At 44.9% G+C, this 21094-nt stretch overlaps 1 protein-coding gene across 2 annotated transcripts in view; it reads right to left on the bottom strand.

The window, feature by feature from the left end:
- Nucleotides 1-1072: 1072 nt before the first annotated feature.
- Nucleotides 1073-21094, bottom strand: part of LOC146196969 (uncharacterized) — an 84815-nt gene continuing 64793 nt past the window's right edge. For both annotated transcript variants that reach the window (XM_084598681.1, XM_084598682.1), the window contains 4 exons: nt 11060-11288; nt 4731-4918; nt 3536-4045; nt 1073-1302 (listed from right to left, as the gene is read on the bottom strand). In XM_084598681.1, the coding sequence (XP_084454807.1) occupies nt 1243-1302; nt 3536-4045; nt 4731-4918; nt 11060-11288 (987 nt within the window). In that variant the 3' untranslated portion in view covers nt 1073-1242. The remainder of the gene's footprint in view (nt 1303-3535; nt 4046-4730; nt 4919-11059; nt 11289-21094) is intronic.

The following is a 21094-nucleotide window of genomic DNA, read 5'->3' as shown; positions in this document are numbered from 1 at the left end:
GGCCATGTCACGTGATCTCGCGACGTCATAGAACCCGCCGACCAATCAGCAACCGATCGTGTCAACCACTAAGTACCATTTGCCAGAAGCTTGCTCGTGATTTCTCGCCTCGATGCCAATGCTGACTCCGACAACGCCTGCTTTCTGGAGAACGGGGATCGTGACCCTATCGCATTACTAACTGCGAGGCATCTGCTAATCTCTATGTCGTTTCTGTAGCCTCGCACATTTGAGAATTACATTGCCTGGAAGACGCCTTTTCGTTTACGTGCGTAGCTTACCGGGATTCTTAAAACCTCTGCGCAGGTTACAAGAATCTTTTCACCCGTAAGCGTATATAGGTTTCGGTGCATGGTATGCGACTGCAAAAAAAAAAAAAAAAAAAAAAAAAAAAAAACACCTTGTGTGTTACAATGGGTTATACAAGGTTTTAGCAGGAAATACAGTGGTTCGAATACCGGACATAAATTGAGGTTTGCTCATCTTCTTCAGCTAACATCAGTAATCAATCGCAGGGAAGTATTGTAATTTTTGTTTTTCGTTTACCTTGTACCTACCTCATTTCTTGATTACACGATGAGTCAGTCTTCAGTCGAAATCATCATTTAAAAAGAGACGAACTGGGAGCCAGAACCAAGATGTGGAGTACTTTACCGTTGACAGAACGAAATTGCTCGCAATCTGCATCTATTTTTTTCAGCCACGTCCAGCTTAGCTTTTGCCGGTATTTTTTTTTTAAATCAATTTTTCTCACGCCCGTGTAATTCTGGTACCATGCCATTTCTTTTCTAAGGTGTAGATGGGCTAAGCCTGCGACATTCGCCTTTAGTGATGCAGGTAGGATAACGGTTCTACGGAGGAAACGACCCTCTTCAGACAGGAGCCGGAGACTGGAGCGCCGGTGTATTATGTTTTTTTTTTTGCTTTGTAATAGGAGCCTATTCCCACTACGGTCGCTTTCTTGGACACGAATCTAGAAGATGTGAACGAACGTCGCTGAAACGGGGTGCAAATGATTGATATTGCCGAGAGGGTGAAGTTATGCCAGAAGTTATTGAAGTGGAATCAGAAAACGAATGCGCAAGGTCAGTATAGGGTGCGAGCACTATTCAGTGCAGCAGCTGCGAGTAACAAGTTTATTTCAGGTGTCGTCGTATTCAAAAGACGTGGCAGAATAACAGACATCACGTGAGAAAAAGATGTGCGTATGTACAAGAAGGGTGTGCGGAAGGATAACCTTCTTCAGAAAGGAAAGTCGTGACCGTGACGCTTCAGGTAGCTCTGCGCCATCTTCTCGAATGCCTGTAGAAGAGAAGAAGTCACGAAATTAGTTGAAATCAGCCACGTAAAATATGTTCCGAAAGAAACTTCAACAGAAGGCAATTTGAGAGAGCGCTTATTGACGGTGGTTGCCCACAACGAACTCTGGTTATCATAATTGTTTTTTTTTCTAAAAAAAAAAAACAGGAAATGTTAGAGAAGAGCATAGATGTATAATTCAATGCAATGTATAAAGGGCGATAGAAATCACACGACAGAGGCTAACGATAGGCAATATTCTGTCTAGTTATTTTACAAGACCTTGAGCCCGTATAAAGTGCCGTGATGCATGATATTAATGTGAGGCTCGAAATAGGAAGAAGGTATTGAAAAACCGGCAGGATCAGTAGAAGAACCAGATACACATTCTGGATGGCAAGCGTGCTGCTTCATTATTCGCTAAATGTGGTCATAAACGCATAGCTAGCTTAGAGAAAAACGAACAAATTGCGGAACAAATACCTGAAATTATTCGATGTGTTTAGAACAAGCACATTGCTTGTTCGCCAACTTATGTTTCAACAAGTTCGTAGAATTATTAAGTCGTTCGCAAGTAAGGTAAGGAAATGCTGAAGCTGTATTTCAATAGCGTATCGGGAGCCAAACTCCTCTCTACTTAGAGGCATTATTAGTCTCCAAGAGTAAGCCATTAGTACTCCGACAACCTCTGGCGCTGCATGGTTATACACAAACACAACACACACACAAGCGAATTAAACCAAGACGTTCACGCAGATGATGCGCCATTAGTGTTTTGCGTATGGAGGCCTTCAGTGTTCAGTAAAGATGTTGTGCATGCTAGGTCATGTCTCACTTTGGGGTGTTGAAGAACTCACGTATATCATTTAGATAAACAATGAATGTCTAAATCGAGCAGCTCTCATCGCATGCTGCTAAAGGCAACAGTACGAGTGCGCGCCACTAAAACGCGGTGGTGTAAGGGTCGCTGTACTGCTTAACAGCTCTGTTTGAAATAATTAAGCATGAAATGACGTATAGGTGGTCTTTGCATTTGGTGGCCTTTATTTTCTGATTAGCATCGAACGACAAGGCGCTGGACTCTCTACCCACTGTGGCGACGACGACTGAATGCTTTTTACATGAATATATTATCGGTTGAATGTGGGTGACGACCACAGTACAGTACTATCAGAAGCCATTGAGACAGGGCTGTAATAAAACTCTAGATTGTTCCCGTTGAGCCGGACCAAGAGGTAGGAATCAGAACTCGAGCTGCCAAAGCCCGACCCGATGACGTCACATGAACTGTATTTAGTGGAATGAGATCGCAGTGGTCTCGATAACGTTGAGGAAAATAGCCCGAAGTGAACATGAATTCAGCCTTTTTGATTCGTTGCATAGACCTTGCGCGCAGCAGATCATGGCAGCATAAAATTAGGGCGACGCCTCAAGAAAGACAAAATAAACTGGTCTCCGCGCTTACTAAGTACAGCACGCTTAATCACGACGACAGTGTGACAACTTCTAAAATCACAATGGTGTCGTTTCAGCGGGCTGGTAATGGCTGCCGATATCTAAATATGTGGAAATCATTTACCAGCCACTGACGCTATGTTCGTGTCGCTACGGATCAGACAGAAGCGTTACATCGTGCGATATCCTTAAGAAACCGACTCCGTATACATCACTTAATGCAACTCGCAGCTGTAGCTTAGTGGCTATATATATGACAGCCAGCTGGTGAACCCAAAGACGCCGGATAGAACTCGAATCGTGGCGGCCATATTTTTATGGAGCCGCAATGCAAAATCACCCGTGGACTGTGCGATGTCAGCTCAGTGAAAGAACCACGGGCGGCCTAAATTTATCCGTAGCCAAACACTACTGCGTGCTTATAACACCACGAACGGTTTTGGGACGTCGCACATAATGTACAAAGGGGGACTACCTCTTTTCTGCCTTGTACATATGGGATATTTCGCTTTGACATTGGACTGCAGTAGAATGCATGCTGCGTTTAAGCCTCGGAATTCTAGATCGGACGTAACGCTTCCTGCGTGCAAAGGGTCTACTGTTCTAGCGAATCATTTGCGACAGCTTTCTTATTCGCCTCATAAGATGCAGGACGCCGTTGGACGAAGTGCGCGACCACACAGACGGTGCCATTCCTGCTACCAGCACACATTTTTCAGATCTTCCATGTCTCCCTAGCTGTTCAGTTTTTGTATAAAGCAGCATTCCAAATGTACGCTACCTCAATCTCGGCCAGTATCTCCGGGTCGATGTTGCAGCGTACGTTCCCGTCAGGGTCCTCGGAGAACAGCTTTGACCCGCTGTCCAGGCTACGCAAGTCGTCCTCGGAGCAGCAGCTGCCGCTGTCCGTGTGCAGAAGGGGAAGTTCCTCGTTCCTGGCCGCCACCGCCGCAGCCAAGGCATGGGGACCGTCCTTGGTGCCGTCTCTGCCGGGCTCGGCTCCTGGTGATGCCGCCTCTTCGGGAGGCGAGGAACCGGCCCTCCAAGCCGGGTGGCCGTTCCCTTCGGCCTTCGATGAAGGCGGGTGCTCGACTGCCGGTGACGGCAAGCGGGACTCCTGCTCCAGGAGCTGTAGATACGGCAGTTCCATGTGAGGCTCCTCTGCCGACATGAGCGAAGCCGCATCGCCCGAGGCCTCGGCGCAGGCGACGACAGCTGCGACGGCTGCGGCAGAGCGTGTGCTGCTGTGGTGAGCCTTTAGTCGCTTGTGTTCGGAGCGGCTCCGGAACGACTGCGTAATAAAAGGAATTCGAAATAAGGAATCACCGATTGGCAATGTGCAACACTGACACAGTGGTGCGATGCTGTCGTTCGCCAGTTATATTTTTATTTCAGATACTGTCAATCCCCGTTGGGAGTTTTACAGGATGGGCATATAATTGAACGCCGACTATAATAATGGCGATACAAATGTTACAAATACACGAATATAGAAAAAAACAGCTGCTGCACGTGGTATGCTTCTGCATCGGTTTCAACAAAGGTATATCTAGACTTATACAAAGCTATACAAGGCATGTAACACCGCAAGGAAGTGTGCAAAACTAATGTCACCAACCTACACCACCACTAATGAAAGAATGCTTCGGACCATCATCATTTGTAGTAACGTTGGCTTGCACGCGCGTAATCTTTTCTTTTCACATTTCCCCCCGCTTTTCTCTAATTCATGGGTCGAATAGCATGCCCAAAATACACCTGCGTGGTCACCTTCTACGCTTAAATTATTGTATCTTCCTAATTTGTCGTCAGAAGACAAAATTTTATCTACGTCGCCTCGCTTACTTCCCCTTCATTTCAGAAAGAACCCTTTCCAACGACCGATTTAACATCACATGGGCTTGACCAGCTAGTTGGTAACGCCAAGTAGAAGATCAGAAATTAATCATTTTTAGAGGGCATAATTGGTCACGCACGTCTCCCGGTTTGACCTTGCGATGCGTGCTGCCGAAACGTCCCTTGCGCGACTCCAGAAAGTCTCCGATGATGCGCAGTGGACTCCGACGGCTCTTAGAAGCCGTGCGTGTATCTTCCATCTCCTTCGAGTCCGAGCTCTTGGTTGTGTCGTCCGACTCGTCGCCTGCCTTGCCCGAGCCGTTGTTCACTGCAAAATGAATAGAGGGGGAGAGGCAAATGAAACCTACTTCTACAAGACGCATGCAACATCTCGCGAAGTGTCTTTCCTTAGCTACAAGAAAGAGAAAAAGAAAAATCTGGCCCCCAATATCTTCAGTCTGAAAATGTGATTTATTTTATGTTATGAGCGCTTTAAGTGTATTTCGCCACCGTTCCCAATTTGCACACTGTTTACCTCGGCTCAACTAAGTATTTCAATTTGTGCCCTTGGTTCCAAGCGTACCAATGCGGCAGATTGCCTACTTAGTTTCTACATACGTCAAGACTGCGGTAGAAAATGCGCCTATCTCAACTGATCCCACGGCAATGTTGCTTTTTTTTTTGTCCTATAAAAGATACAGAAATAATTTAGTCCGCACCACTCATTTTTTTTGTATTATTCTGCTCTAGACCTTTCCTTTTTTTTTATTAAGTCAGATAATTTGCATAAGCTCGAAAGAAGCCAATTTAATCTTCTTGGATTCGACTCCGGATAACACAGAATTTAAGGGAGGATTTTGAATCGTACTCTGGTACGCATGCATTTAATACCTAGCAGAATGTCAAACTGACCGTTTTAGCGCCAGAAAAAAAAAAAAAAAAAAAGAACATGAGAAAAGAAGACGTAGGGAGCGCGCTTGAAGGGTTATGCGAAATGCGAACAAAGATATATAAGCCTCTTTTCGATTACGATAGCGGAATAAAGGCAGGAAGTGACGCGTCTTATTCGTGCTTTTCATTGCCGTTCTGGTCCATGAAATAGCGAAACGAATGTTCACCATTCTTTCTTTCTACCTGTCTCACAGTTTCCTTTTTTTTTTTTCTTCTTAAGAACGGAGTGCGGCTCAGTTTGTAGGTTTAGCTTTGTAGCTCAGTAGGTGGCTGACGGAGAAAACAGGTGACAGATTTATTAAAAGGAGGACGCAAAATTTAAGATGCGCCACTAAGACAAACACTACCATAAAAAATTGAAAAGAAATTAGTCCTCACTCATTATGGATTTGTTCTTGGAATTGGTACAGGCATGTTTCAAAGATGGTTTGAACCATATAAAGAGCTCCCGATAAGCTCAAGTGAATGGGTGAAAAAATAATCTAATTACGTTAATTTGCTTGAAGTTCATTTCTTTTTAATCTCAATTACGGAACATTGAAACAAATTTATGTAATGCAGGATTGTTGAAGCAATTGTTGTAATATCCGAGTAGCGAATATGTTTGTTGGAAAACGATATTACGTAATAACGTCGATGGATCAGTCTTCTATGCAAGAGACGCGATGCGTCTAATAAAGCAGATAAAGCAAGAAAGGAAACTAATTGTTTGCCATTAGAAAATTGTATGTTCCCGAATGGGGGAACAGTATGAGGCGATCGGGTGGATGACGGAATAAATGTTTTGTGGCCCCTAGCACCTTCCGTTCTTTCTGTTCCTGAAATGAAGGCATTTGGCTCAGTTGGTACTGCCTTTTCTTTTTCACAAAGATGATGGCATCCATGTCCACATTTAACTAAAAATAAAGATTTCATATTCGTACCTTTTCAATACAATAAAATGCCAATGATTTCTTGGTTTCTAGAAGCTTTCTAAGAAGCAATACACGCTGTCCAGTATTATAACAGACAGGTATATAAACTGAAACTGGCTGTGCAACGTCTTTCTCACACCCCAAGTCGCTCTTGTTTTCTTCATTGTAGAAGCTTTTCACTTATTATTGGACTGCTCTACCCCCTGTTCATCTGTTCACGTAGCCTCGGCGCCTGTTCACGTGAACCAAATATGACATTTGCTACCTTCAGATGAATTCCCAAAAATAATAATAACGATTGGACTATCCACAATGGCTTTAGAAAGGCGATTTTGGCTCAGATCCGGCAAGGCTGCTACTTGTTGGTTCGGTGTTTAGGATGGGAGGGACTGGGGCACCGAGAATATTTTCAAAAAAAAAAAAATAAATTAGTTCTGGTTTAACTCTGGCTAACCTTGGTTGAATTGGGATAGCAACGGCGGAAGCTTCTTTTGCCTGATACATTATTCCCCTATCACGGCCTATCAGTGTAAGGTGCTACATTATTGGGGACACTAAAGGTCATCCTTTAAGGGTATAACGCGAGAGCGTAAGTTATACCAGCTTACATATAAATGAGAAGGGTTCAATGCTGCTGAACCGAGTGTGGAGCGAAAGCATTAGCTGCCGGTGACCGAGCGTTCTTCTTCTTCTTTTCCTTTTCCTTTCTCTTTTTCTTCTTTTCCTTTTTCCTTTACTTTTTCTTCTTTTTTTTCTTTTCCTCTTTCTTTGTATTTCTCCTTCTTTTTTTCTTTTTCTCTTTCTTTTTATTTTTCTTCTTTTCCTTCTACTTCTTCCTCTTCCTCCTCTTCTTCTTCTTTCTCTCTCTCTCTCTCTTTCTTTCTACTTCTTCTTCTTCTGAATTACATGATTTCATGCTGACCTAAAGCTGTAGAAAATGCACTGATACACCCTAAGTCGTGAAATACTGAGGGAGGTAGCAATTCGGGCTAGTTGGTCTAGATAGTTCATTGCGATACTCTAATGCAGCGACAAAAAAACAAGAACACTCGACTAAGACACTACAAACGCTGACACTGCCAACTGAAGCACGTTTTTTTTTTTTTTCCCTTTTCTTTCCTATGCCAACAATTGCAGGTCTTCAGTTTTTCTTCTTCTTCTTAAGCCAATAAAAAACAATTGAGGTAAATCAATTCCTTTTTCAAGATCACCATTGAAGCCGAGATAACACAGTTCTGTTTCCTCACATGAATGACAAAGGCTTCATCTGGTCGTTCTTTATTTATGTCTTCATTGAACACGCGTCTGCTCCAGCAACGAACCGCATTCCTTGCATTGTCTGCAATGAATTGGAAGATTGCTTCCCGTACCTGTCCTCACTGATTTTGAATGCTCACGGAGCAGTTCATTAAGACACTTGCCTGTATGACTGACATTGTTTGGCCACATTTATACGGAATCTAATATACCACTCCTCTCTGACAAGGGCAAATCGGGTTTCGTATCTTATACGTACTGCACCGCGGCCGTTTAGTTCCTTGAGATTGACCCTCCGGTAAGAGCGCCGAGTTTTTCTGGCGCCGAAAACACGCCACGAATGGCAGCACGTTGTCCAGCGTTCTTTATCCGATGCGAAACAGAATGCATGTACGAAAATATGGCAGTCTTCATTGTACACTTTCCACTGTCGCCCCTTTTCCTTGCCTCTAGGAATTTCTGTCAGAATTAACGCCGATCGGTTTTTGAGATAAATCAGGGGCAACCCTGACTCTTCCAGTCTCTTGATCTGTGATGCGAAGGTGTAACCAACTTCATGATGGCAAGATCTTGTAAGTGCATTTTGCATCGCAGCAATGGCAACACTTCGTTTAAAAACCTTCGAGTTTGCAGACCTATAAGACAGAGGACATTTTCTTGATCGTAGAGCATACTTTCAGTACAGGTGGTGACGGTTAAAGTTAAAACCAAATCCAGGATCATAATCTTCTTCTTCTTCTTCTTCTTCTTCTTCTTCTTCTTCTTCTTCTTCTTCTTCTTCTTCTTCTTCTTCTTCTTCTTCTTCTTCTTCTTCTTCTTCTTCTTCTTCTTCTTCTTCTTCTTCTAAAAGACATTACAGATGATGGTAATGTGATCATTGGTAAGTTCATCATGCTGACAGTCGAAAAGCACGAGATAGTCTCAACGGACCAGATCCTTGTAATGTTAACGTATCGAGCTTTCCTTCCAATTTCCTGTTACGGCTTGCCAACTGCAGGTCGCAGAGCACTGGAGCTGTGCAAGAACCGATGCACAGACCTTTATTCTGAGTGAAAATACTTCCTTGAAATTCGGCCCACGATGGCATTAAAATCCTTGGAACCATTGGAATCCAAAAATGATTCCGGTGTTGTCCCACAAGCAGTATGAAAACGGACAATGCCATACCCTTCTATGCCTTCAGTGACTGCTTCAAAAATATCCTCTTTAGAATATAGGCCCCTTACTTCAATTGAAAAACCACTCACTGATGTAGGACTTCTGTTTCGAAGGTGATAAGAATCATTAAAAAAGACTTGTACGAGGTCAGTGCTCAACGAGTTCAAGTATCTTTGTAGGAACCCACCCAAATGAACACTGCCAAGTCCCACGCTCTGAAATGACGACTCGGAAGAGAACTGTATCCTTATGAGACTTCACAGTTAAGAAAACTTCCAGGCACAACCAGTTATCCTGTTAACGGATACTTGTAGTGCTGGGAAGAAAGATGGGGTGGAGTGGCAAGACGTTTCTTGCATACGACGTTCTTCTCATATATCCGCTGGGAGGGGGCAGACGCTCCAGAAGGCAATGATGTGAAAGCCATGAAATATGCACTGGCGTATATACCTGTTGGTGTGTGACGTAGTTTTGCGGTGGCTGTGTCTTATGGGATCATATACAACGTCCTCAGTGAACAAATACTGGCGGCTTCGTTTTCGCATACCATGGCTTGGCTGTTGTGAAAAGCTTTCTCGGTGAGCAGGTGTCTCTTGTGTTGCAGTGCCGGGTGAGATATTGCATGCTGCCTCAGCGAAATCGCTCGTCATGCCGTTTAAATTGATCAGGGTAATAGTGATGATTTCATAGATTTGTAGCATTTGTACACTTCGCTACAAAGCAAAGAACGGTAAGTCGAGTCCGAATTAGTTCCGACCCCCTGATGGTAATAAACGTGCACCGAAATACGAGCGCAGTAATCGGCGTCGGCCCGGCGTTCTCAGACTCATCAGCTCAATTAACCTCTGAAGTAGGTTATGGTAAAAGATGGCGTATAGTTACGTTTTCTTTTCTTTAGTTTTCATTTCTAATGTACAGACTCGAAAAGCAAGCTAGGCAAGACAGTATCAAATAGGACGTAGTGGCTGACACCAACAGGCCTGCTTGGCAAGCGCTACGACGATCTGCAGTCTCTAGAAGGAGGGTTCTCGTGGTGTCCAAGGTTGACTTTGGAGAAGCGGATGCACTGGACCTTGACCAACATGGCTCCATTTACCTCCTGTTAACGCGATATCGTTGAAGGGCCAATGTCTCTGGCAGGCTTTAGGTGATAAGCGGTACGGCCATCAAAGCTTCGCACTGAACCAGTTGATTTACGCTCATCTTAAGGTAAAAGTGCGCTAACGATATACAAGGGGACATAGCGACGGTGCCTTAATTGTGCTGTGCTTTTGTATTTTGTTAATGCACGTTTAGGTTAAGGTGACATGTCCGGCTACTAATTGACCGCCGAGTTATCTGAAGTCACGAGACCACACGACTTGATTGAGCTGGCACAAGCTGCCAACTCGAGACGCTCCTGATAGATGGGATGGTAAGACTGGAATCGAACCAGGGACCCTTAATTGGGTCACGAGTCAGACCTAGGCCACGTAGGCTTATTCGCATACGGCTTCTCGGGGATCTTTTCGTATAATTTTGCACCTCACGACTGAATACTATTGAGAATGTATTCATTATTAGAGACACGGATTAAAATATTGGTAATTAAGTGGCTATCAAGGTTCATGTACGTGAGCTAGGATTTGAAAAGGGAGCGGTTAACGTTATCGCGTCATGATTTTAAGGTGGAGCCCTATTTGTTTTTCTCTCCAGAACCTGACATCTCTGGCGGAGAATCCGATTGCAATACCAAAGGGCGACGCTGGTTCTTTGAATGTTTATCGGCCACTTGCGCGGCTGTGACGGGCTCATGCGAGACTGGAAACCTAAAGGAGCGCCCAGATACAGTTGCCGGATGGTAAAACGTTCCTCTTAAGTATTTGTCTCAATTAAAGAAAAAAAAAGAAAATATATAGCACTGAGGTGTCAAAGAGAAACCTCAAAAAAACGTATAGACATATTCTGTATCAAGGACCACAACCTGGTATGGTCGGTAACCTCAAATGGTGAGGTAAAAAATAAACGGACAGGATTACAAGATTTACTTTGAGGAAAGAGGAGCAGTGACGTCACTCATACAGGCAGATGGGAAAAGGTGGGTTGTCTGAGGCAACATTCGTGTTTCGCGGGATATATTTTGTCCTTGTTTCTTACAAAACCCTTTTTGAGTAGAAGTGTTTCTTTTTTTCGGCTGCCGGAGGACTCACGGGAGTTGTTGGAGGCGGACTTCTTGATGACTGAGCCGTTGGCGTCCTCTTTCTTCTTGGCGCGGGATGAAGGCATGAACTTGGCGGCGCGTACGCGCAGCGACCCGCCCGAGCGCCCTTCGTCCCGCGAAACCGTGATGCGGGGCGTCGACGAGTCGCCGCCGCCCCAGTTCTCCCGGAAAGCGTCCTCTGGCGACAGAAACCTGTTCTCGAACAGGTGCTGGTACACCTGCGTGGACAGAAATGCGCATGAGTGCACTGTATTACTAGTCGAGGTCTTCTCATAAAGAAGTATCCCAGGCGAAAAAAACAACAACTACAGAACAGTGTCAAAAATATTGTTGTTGTTGTGGCTGTAGGAAGAAGGAAAAGAAAATGCACGGGCCTTCTACTGGCTCTGTAGTTGAGTCACCTTCCCTGCCTCTTGCAGACAGAAGAGAAGAGAGAGAAGAAAGAAAAGGAAGAGGGAGAGAAAGACGCGCGCCGCAACAACAGCCATCGCCCACCACCGAAACGGTGGCGGGTGCAATGACGGCCTACAACAGCTAAAAATTCGGTGGCAGGCTAGCCCCCGCCGCAAGCGGCGGTGACCTACCTGTTCCAGTGACAAAATATTCTGTAGTTGTGTTGTAAACGTTAGAATTTTCTGTAGTTTTGTAGTACTTTCTTTTAGGTTCGCAGTTTTTTCTGTCGTACTTTCCTGCAGTCTGTAGTTCTGTAGTACTTTTCTGTCGTAACTACATAAATTTCTTACGTTACTATAGAATTTTTTGTTGTCACAGCAGGTTCACGGTCAAGAACTGCACAGATATTCTGTTGTGACAACAGAAAATCTTTTGTGTTTTTTTTTTAGACTGAGATGGACTAGCTGCTGGTGTCGGCAAGCCCTTACTTGATACCCTCTACGCTATTTTTAGAGCACCATGCAGGCGTGGCACAAATAAAGACCGGAGCCGGACTGATGCGAACGGTGAAGATGTAAACAGGAACCCCTTCCGGCCTCTGTTCATGCTTACGTGTTGTGCTGAGGATCGACACCTCAAGGAATACGCATCGACTAGCTTAGAAACGTGCATGGTCGCCCTGAATTCGTGCCTCTTTCACGACGCACCACAAGCGTTTTTTCATGGATTATTCAGGCATAGAGTTTTCCCTCGGGTTGCCGCTAGATCTCGAAACAAAGTTTGAGCGTTTGGGGAAGGTTGCGATAAGAATCGCGCTACACCTTTCACCGCGCTACTCTCAGGTGCGCGCAACAGTCCAGCTGGCAAAAAAAGCCGCCGTTAAGTAAACGAGGTATGCGATGGACTAAAAACGCAGCTCTCTTTCAGCACACAATCAAGTCTAACACCACGGAAGAACAATAAATCATTCATGTTTTGCTTCTTCTGCGCTAGGAAAAACGTCGAATCGCTGATGGCGGTACATTTAGAATAGCTCATTCTCTATGTGTTCCCATTCACTGAATTTGAATTTTGTGTACTATAGAAGAAAAAAAAATGGCGCCACTATTGACACGAGTTACCTGAATGACACTTCAGTGACCGCCTCCCCAACACTGTAAAGTGTCAGCTTCCTATTTGGGTTGGCTAGCATTTGGCCTAAAATGTGGCTTTGGCAGCGGATTCACAGCTACGCGTCATGATCCGTAACGATATATACTTTGAAAACAACAATGATAATATCAATATGTGGTGGCAAAAAAGCCCCGTTGGAGCGAAAAGCTGGTGTAGGCAGGCTAACACACATGCCACCTCTCTCAATTTTGGCACCTGTCAATCGAGGCAATTGGCGTGTCAACCTTGCCCTGTGTAGCAACCTTAGAAGGTGACAGGTGGCCCTTACCGTATACCTGTCACCTCGTTGCAGGGAGGCGCCTCGCTCATTTATTCATCGCGGCGAGCCCGTAGCTTTATCGCCTAACGTAAAGCCCATCAATCACATCTACTCGGGCAGTGGAGTCACATTTGGTCAGGGGGGTCACATTTGGTCGTTCGGGTCTCTTCTTGTGTCTTGTGGTCATGTGTAGCGTCTCGAGTCAGTCTCTCCTTCGTCGTGTCTTGTGGTCGGGGCGGGGGGACGGGGCGGAGGAACGGCAAGGTCTTGCTGGGTCAGGCAGGCTGGGGAACAACCATGCGATGCCTCCGGACCTTCAGCCGATGGTGCAAGAAGTCGCAGGGCACCGAAGCTCTGGACCAGGATGAGGGGGGTGATGATGAAGTACCCAATATCTTCAACCAAATGTTACGAGGCGGCAAGCCGATGAAAACAGGAGAACAGAGGACAGAGAGATGTTCGATGACAGTGAGATGACGTTTAATGAAATGTTACCGGGCCTAGCGCGAGCGCTCCTGTCCGCGCCACTGCCCTCTTCCGTAACAATATGCACGTCTCATTGCAACCCTGCTCTCTGAATTCCGCCATTAGGTACGCTGGAGAGTGTTGGAAGGCGTGACTTGGTCCTGCACATTACTATACCCCTTATTGAATAAAGGTGCAGACATATCGGAATACATGTGAGAGCTTGCCCGAAAACTTGCGCCGCAGCACTTGAACTTTGGGAAGTGCTTGAAAAACACAATGAACCGCTGGTGCGCGAGACAATATAGAGGCAGCTGAGATAGCTAGACTATATATAAGAACAGTGCTTGAGAGAAAGGTCCCAGCTTCTATTAAAAAAAAAAGGAACCCGATATGTTAAAAGTATAATTATTTTCTTGAGTGCACAGAAGCGTGTGTATCGCGTATAGGGGAGAAGTTATATACTAGTGCCCACAAAACAAAGCGGAGCAAGAGTTTGGGGAAAAAGCGGTCTCCTTCGTCCGGGGTGTTGACGAGGCGAACGCCAAAAGTGTCAAGCTGAACATCCGGGTGACCTGCACGCATCCAAGCTATACACATGAGCATCCGATTGCAGGGCACGCCTCGAAATGAAATTTTCTTCGTTCCGTTTTATTTTTAGGGCACTAGTACGTATTTGTGGCACGTGTGATGCTCGTATACACGGATGTGTGTTTCTCTAAATAACGATTGTTGGAAGTGAGCGCTCGTTGTGTCGTCCTCTTGTCTCATTTTCCCGTTACGTTGTCTGTGCTGTTAACTTGTAAGGAATCCCCAACAAGCCAAATCTACTGTTCTAACTATACCCCTGTTAGCTGATCTGCCGGTCATATAACCAATTCGATTTTTGTTGATGGCATGACGTTACTAAACGGCTATTTAACTCAACAGACGAGGCAACCTACCACTGTGGGCTCGTGCGGTGCCGTCTCCATTGCTGCTTGAGCAGACGACGCGTGTCTTCGCTTCAGAAGTTCAGTGATTTGGACAGTAAACGGCATTAACAGTAACCTGCTTCGACTTAGGTGTTTAAATAACTCCAACAGGGACATTCCAACGTCAAAGTTTTATTGCTGACAGAGGTTGAGAAATTTCAGCGTACGTGCCGCTGCATCGTATACGGACGCCAGCAGAATAGGCGGAGTAACATAAGGAGTGTTGCTGGGGAAAATCAAGCCGTACCTAGGGAACTTCGTCATCACCTGGCTACTTAGCTGGCCGGTGGCTTTCTGCTGTAGTCCGTCCCGTTTCGCGCCTCTTATTCAGTGCTTTATTATGCCGGAAAGCTTCGTCCGCCGATACTGTGCTTTTTATCATCGATGGCCGAGTGTCCAGTGCATCTTTTGGGATTACCTTCTTGGGAATTTCGGTTCACAATTCCTCACAAGTGACGAAGCAACGAAGCAATCAGGCTTTAGGCCTAAATCACGCCGACGGTATGCATTGTTGGGCGCTGCCGCTTACGAAGGCGAAGAAACGAAGATGGACATATGCTTTGGTGCTTTGCCCGCCTACCTGTTGAAGACACAATCACGTCACTTTGCCAGCAAGCTGTATACGTAAAGAAGAAACACTGCCTGCCTGTTCCAGCATCTATACCTTCCGGCCTCGGCTGGCGTGGGCCACGTAGCTCGGTGTAATATTCAAGGTTAACTGTATTCAGGAATTTGAATTACTGCTGTGTGAATTTGCTAGGTACAGTACTCACGGATTGAAATAGGACACTCGGAGCGCGTGGCCGTCACTGCATGCAGCGCCGCCTGTGGATGCTCATGGAACCAAGGTGCTGCATTGTGGTATAGCGCGAGGGGGAGAACATCTAAGAAGCAGAACTGCTCCTTCCGGTCGCCAATAAGCCGGCCTGTTGTTTACCACACTGCCTTACATGCAGCGACGGCCACGCGCTCCGAGTGTCCTATTTCAATCCGTGAGTACTGTACATTCCCTTTCAGTGTGCATTGTGTGTAGTGCTTGAAGTTTCGAAAACACTGCAACAACGTCCGTCGTGCTGACCAGATGGCTGTACTGTATTCTTCCCGTGTGCTACGTTGGGACACACGAAAGCGGTGAGTACATTTTCTCTCACCAGCGTAGTGACACACGCATATTTGCTTGCATTTATTCGTTTGTCGTCTGAGTAACGATAATGTTCAGCGTTAATCAGATTTGTTTACAATCTAGTTTGTGGGTACCTGTCTCTATTCATCTTGCTTTTGCCGCGTCTTTCGCAAGAGGCACACCTCTGAACACAACATGCAGATTGGCAGTAACCACACTAATGTTTTGTTAATATATGAATAAGTGCTTGATTTAAAACAGCGCTGATGGCCGTTATACTGGCTTTTAAAAACGCTTCTAACTTCACCCTAAAGACATTTCAACTTGTCATGCATTTAGCTTTTTTTTTCTTGCAATGCTTTTGGTGGCACAGAGTGCTCCTAATCTTATCAGTTATGTGTTATGTCAATTTCCTGCGTTCGAAATATGAGTCATGCCTGAACTGGTCCTCAGTTTAGACTTTGCATTATTTGTCCCTGTTATGTGAAGTTCTTGCGCGAAGATGACTGAACAAGTTGGTTCTTCGTAACAGCGTAGGAGACATAGACGATAAAGTGCGTAGTTGCGCGTCTGAGCAGGGCCATGACTTTCTGCAGCCGTTTACGGTAAAACCAGTTGCTTGATATTCTTGGAAACCAGCGCCGTACAGGCTTCAGAGCCAATTTGATTACTCTTTCTGTTTATGCGCCTTGCGCGTAGGAAAACAAACTTGCTTATTTTATTCCGTCATAGACCCAATTCTTATGCATGTATTTACATTGAGCTCAATATATTTCTATTTGGGATGAAGGAAATGCCTTTTCTTTTAACTTATGGTTGTGTTTTTTGTATTTTTCTTGATGATTATTTTTTTCTTGGAAGGTGGTGGCGTGTACTTTTGATTGGTATTCGTATAATCTCTAATCTGGGAACCATGCGTCTGAAGTCATACCCTTTGTTCTTCTTATGTTCGCGTCCCGCTGTGCTGCTTTACCACAAATGATGCCTTCTCTTTGTAGCCAAGAACACCACAGTGACTTGACATTCTCTGTTATCGTCCAGCCACTTCATGATGTTGAGCGCGGCGTGAAACATTTGTGTAAGGAAAAATGATCGTGGTCGACGAGAGTCACGGGCGTCTCAGCTCTCTTGTTCAGCTTCTGGCGAAATAACGAACGTGGTTGCATTTTCGAAGCGTAGTTAACGCATTTATGTGCGCGTCTTTCACGCGATCGTTTGACTGAGCAGCAGGAGCGGGCCCAACGCGAGCGCTTCTGTCTACGCCACTGCCAGCTCCTTCGTCTTCATTGTTCGTAGCCCTGCCCTTGGCCATCGAGCGATCGTCCCAAATGGGCGCACGGAGACTTGCAGATGTGTTACCTTGCGACTAGGATTGGTGTCTAACAACTGCTTCGCGAATGATTGACTACTCATTCTCGCCATGATTAACGTGTGCGCCGCTCCGAGTGTGTCAGCGCTTTGGTGCAGTCGTAAGGCTGAGTCTGATCATCCAGCCGATAAAGCTCGCCGAGAAGGCGAAACGTGATCGGCTCGAGGCATAGACCGATGAAGAGCAATAAGCTCGCATAGACGAGAAACGTCAGTATGACTTTGTAGCCATGCTTAACAATGTTGATCCTCGGATCATCATCATCATCATCATCATCATCATCATCATCATCATCATCATCATCATCGTCATCATCATCATCATCGTCATCATCATCAGCCTTACTATGCCCACTGCAGGGTGAAGGCCTCTCCCATATTTCTCTAATTAACCCGGTTCTGTGCTAGCTGCATCCACTTGACCCCTGCGAACTGCTTAACCTCATCCGCCCACCTATGGATAATTACGTTTAACCGGCAAAGCCCTAGCAACCTTTCTAGAGCCACGACGAATAAACGTGATGGCAAAGCCATTTAGCATATAAAGGAGAAACGAGCTACTAATGTTAATTTAAGCTTCTGAAGCACTGTATCCAAACGGGAGAATAATCGTTGTCAAATTCTGCTGATGCTTCAGCCGCAACTACAGCAATGGAGACGCCGACTACATCTGTTACGTCAGCTGTGCGGAGAAGAGGACATGAGCAGGCCCCGTCTGTCTAGGTTGCATCGCTCGAACGCGACAGTCGGCATCTTCGCATCTCGGCGCCTGCGAACGGGCATGGATAATATAGGAGGCTGTGGATGGATCGACGGACGGATGGTCGGATGGATAATTTTAGGAGCATCTCCTTTGGAACAGGGGGGTGCTGGGCGCCATCATGCTCTGTATTTTGATCTGTTTATATTTTTCTAACCATTCTGTCAATCTTGAATGTACTGTCATAAATTAGCTTTTATCCCTTAAGAAAACAATCTGCTAACATTTTTGTTTTGCAAATGTTTACTGCTGAGTTTTTATCCCTGATTCGCTGTAATGCTTTTGAGTCACCAATGTTTCCGGTCCCTTTTTGATAGCGTGTACCGCGGATTAGTTCACATTACATTTGTTACTTCTAAACGCTAGACACCAAGGGAGAGTGACTGTGCCTTTATCAACAGCAGGTACCAATATTGTAGCGCCCCCTATACCGCTTCGGTTTGGGCATGCAATATAGGGAATACTATCTGTGCGCACTCTCCTCATTGGCGAACGGTGAATGTCAACGCCAAGGCCGGATTAAAAAAAAATGGTGTCCTGGAGCTCGGCTTCTCAGGGTCTATGGCTTGGGAAAGGAGCCTACGGCCTCAAATCCCAACCAGGCGGGGGGCTCGCTGTGACTCTACGGTTTACGGAGCTTCTCCCAAAAGCACACCCCTGGAAAAGCCGAGCGCCAGGCCGGGGGACGCTTGTACCCATTTTTACCGGTGGGTGTCCGGCGGTGGATTTCGAACTAACCACCTCCCGCATGTAGCACCTTCCCCTTGGCGGATCTTACTTAGTTTCATATTACACTTGTGAAATATGCCCCGTTTAATTTTAGTTACATGAACCTAAAAAAAAAAAAAGAACAAGATGTGATCACCATGATTACAAGGAGGCTGGTTGCATTAGTTTTTCAGCACGCAGAACACAAACAGAGCCATTAAGGCTAAGACGAGCAGATAACAAATAAGGGACTAGTCCGAGACTCACTCTGATGCGGCCTCTTTTCATCTTCTAAATCGGGCGAAAAGAAGTGATGGAACTACTTCAGAGATTTAAGGTGATAATTATGGTGGCGGTGGAGAGCAATTTTCCTCTCTATTTTTTCTACTGACCAGTTACATTATTTCATTGTTGACCACAGACACAAGACGAACGGATTGGTAGGAAGCCATTAAAACCTTTTCTCCAATCCCTAATCAAATGCGGATCACCTATTAAAAAATGGACCTCCAAAAATGGCGGGAAATTCTTCTTGCACCTCGACAAGGTCTTGCAACAGGTGAACAAAGATTAGGCGGGGACCCGGTCTCCTCTTTCTGTTGTTTTCCTCTTCGTACAAGTTGCGCAAAGTTGAGTCGTTCTTTGTTTCATATATGAAGAAGGTTAGAATAAATGAAACCCCTCCTCTTGCCCTCGGAGACGACGCCCTGGGCTGCAGCCTCCTTGGCCCCTACCTATGTCCAGCTCTGGTCAGCGCCTAAATATGTTCTTACACTGTGGGCTAAGTGCAGGCCGGCCCTTCGGCATCATCTGCGCATGCTCTGTTGGAGGTGGTGGCTGCGACCGATATATAAATCCTTTTAATGACCGACGAGACAATGAACAATACAAGACAATTGACGGTTGACTTCACGGTTTATGAAAAGAGAGTCCCCAAGTACAGGTCTACTGCTGAAAGCAAAACTAATACTGAAAGAAGTAATTGCGGGAAAGTAGGGATGCGTTATAGAACTTACTGTCCAGTCGAGTCACGAAACAGCGTTGATATTGATATGCTGTGCAGGTTAAAATGAGACCAAGAGAATGATGCAAACATTTTTTGGTATGAAGACATATTCGATAAGAGCATTGTATTCCATCACAAGAAAACGACCTCGCATTCAACCACGTAGGGCTGCTGCCAGAAAGGCTGGGATCAAATTCGGTGGATGTCAAACTGCCATCAGTGAGTGGGCTAAAGTGCGAATCTCAAAGAAGAATCTTATTTTAAGCTAGGTGAATGGCGAATAAATGGCAACTACCAAGGAGACGGCAATATCAAAGAGGGGTGTCCGACATAAAAATTATTCTGGTTCCCTACTAAGGCTTAAGCTTTGACTTTCCGATGTCAGTGGTGAGAAAGCGTATCCGATCTTTTTTTTTTTTTTTTTGTATCCTTTGCAACATGTATATGGTTTTGCCTGTCACAATTGTGTATACGCTTGCAATGCTATAATGCTTCCAAGATGGCGATTTAGTTCTTGTGTTTACTTAGCACACAACACTTCGCAGTCTGTGACTTTTGGACTCAAATGCTTAACATAGAGAATATTTAGCACTGTGTGCATGATAAATGGTATTCAGTGAAGACTAAAAGCTAAAACGACGATGACGTACGCCTAGGCCGGATCCTAGATCTGAGTGCGATAGCTGGTTTTCTAATTTTGTACAACTCCGGAAAGCAGGTAGTACGGCAGAGTACAAACCGCATGACCCAGCGTCACCCGGATGACGCTTATTGTATAGCGCTTTTTGACGAAGATTTTAAGGGGGAATGTAACAACCTATTCAAACTTGAGCCCAGTTCCGGTGCCATTTCTTGGACTTACTAGCCGACTCTGTAAAAAAAGTGTGATACAAGTTCTTCATTTCCACAGCTTAAGTCGTGCGTTGTCAGTCGTCTGCTGCAGCACGAAGAGAGGTGGACAACTTGGCGATCCATTCTAACGCAAAAACGCCAAAGACGAAAACAACGACAATGAAATCTACACGGCGAGTCGACAGGCATGTCGTGTCTTTCTTATAGCAGCAATAATTATTTATTTATTTATTTATTTATTTATTTATTTATTTATTTATTTATTTAGTTATTTATTTATTTATTTATTTATTTATTTATTTATTTATTTATTTATTTATTTATTTATTTATTTATTTATTTATTTATTTATTTATTTAAGAAATACTGCAGGGATATTAAATGCCCCAGCAGGAGAGGTCGTTTGCCTCAGAGGTCATGTAGTTTGAAAACAATAAAACAAAGAATAAATAATTTGGCTTCTTGCAGTTGTTTATGAAGCCCGTACTTAAATCGCTACACAATTCCCCCTATAGGCTTTACACAAATCGCAACATAGCCTCCATACATCAGTAGAGTTAGTTGTTGGGCCAGTTGGTATTCTAGATTTAAGGACATAGTTTTCAGCGCAAAGGCACGCGGCCAAAAGAAAGAAGAAGAAAGACTATAGGGACGAACACAGCGCTGTGTTCGTCCCTATAGTCTTCCTTCTTCTTCTTTCCTTTGGCCGCGTGCCTTTGCGCTGAAAACTATGTCCTTAAAGCTTCCATACACGTCCGGGGTTTCTTCTTGCTAGATTTTGGAAGAGTATGTCATGCAGAAAAACGGAACAGATGGGCACAGAAATATGGCTTACCAAGATACTTTGTTGGGCGAGTTGGTAGTTATTCATTATTAATATAAACAGCGCGAACACGAAGACAAGGGACAAGAAACAAGAAAGCCACAGTAAAAGCGCTGACTC

The sequence above is a fragment of the Amblyomma maculatum genome, chromosome 3, assembly GCF_055883805.1.
Source record: "Amblyomma maculatum isolate TAMU_Amacu chromosome 3, ASM5588380v1, whole genome shotgun sequence".
Lineage (NCBI taxonomy): Eukaryota > Metazoa > Arthropoda > Arachnida > Ixodida > Ixodidae > Amblyomma > Amblyomma maculatum.
This window is presented reverse-complemented; position numbering and strand designations above follow the sequence as displayed.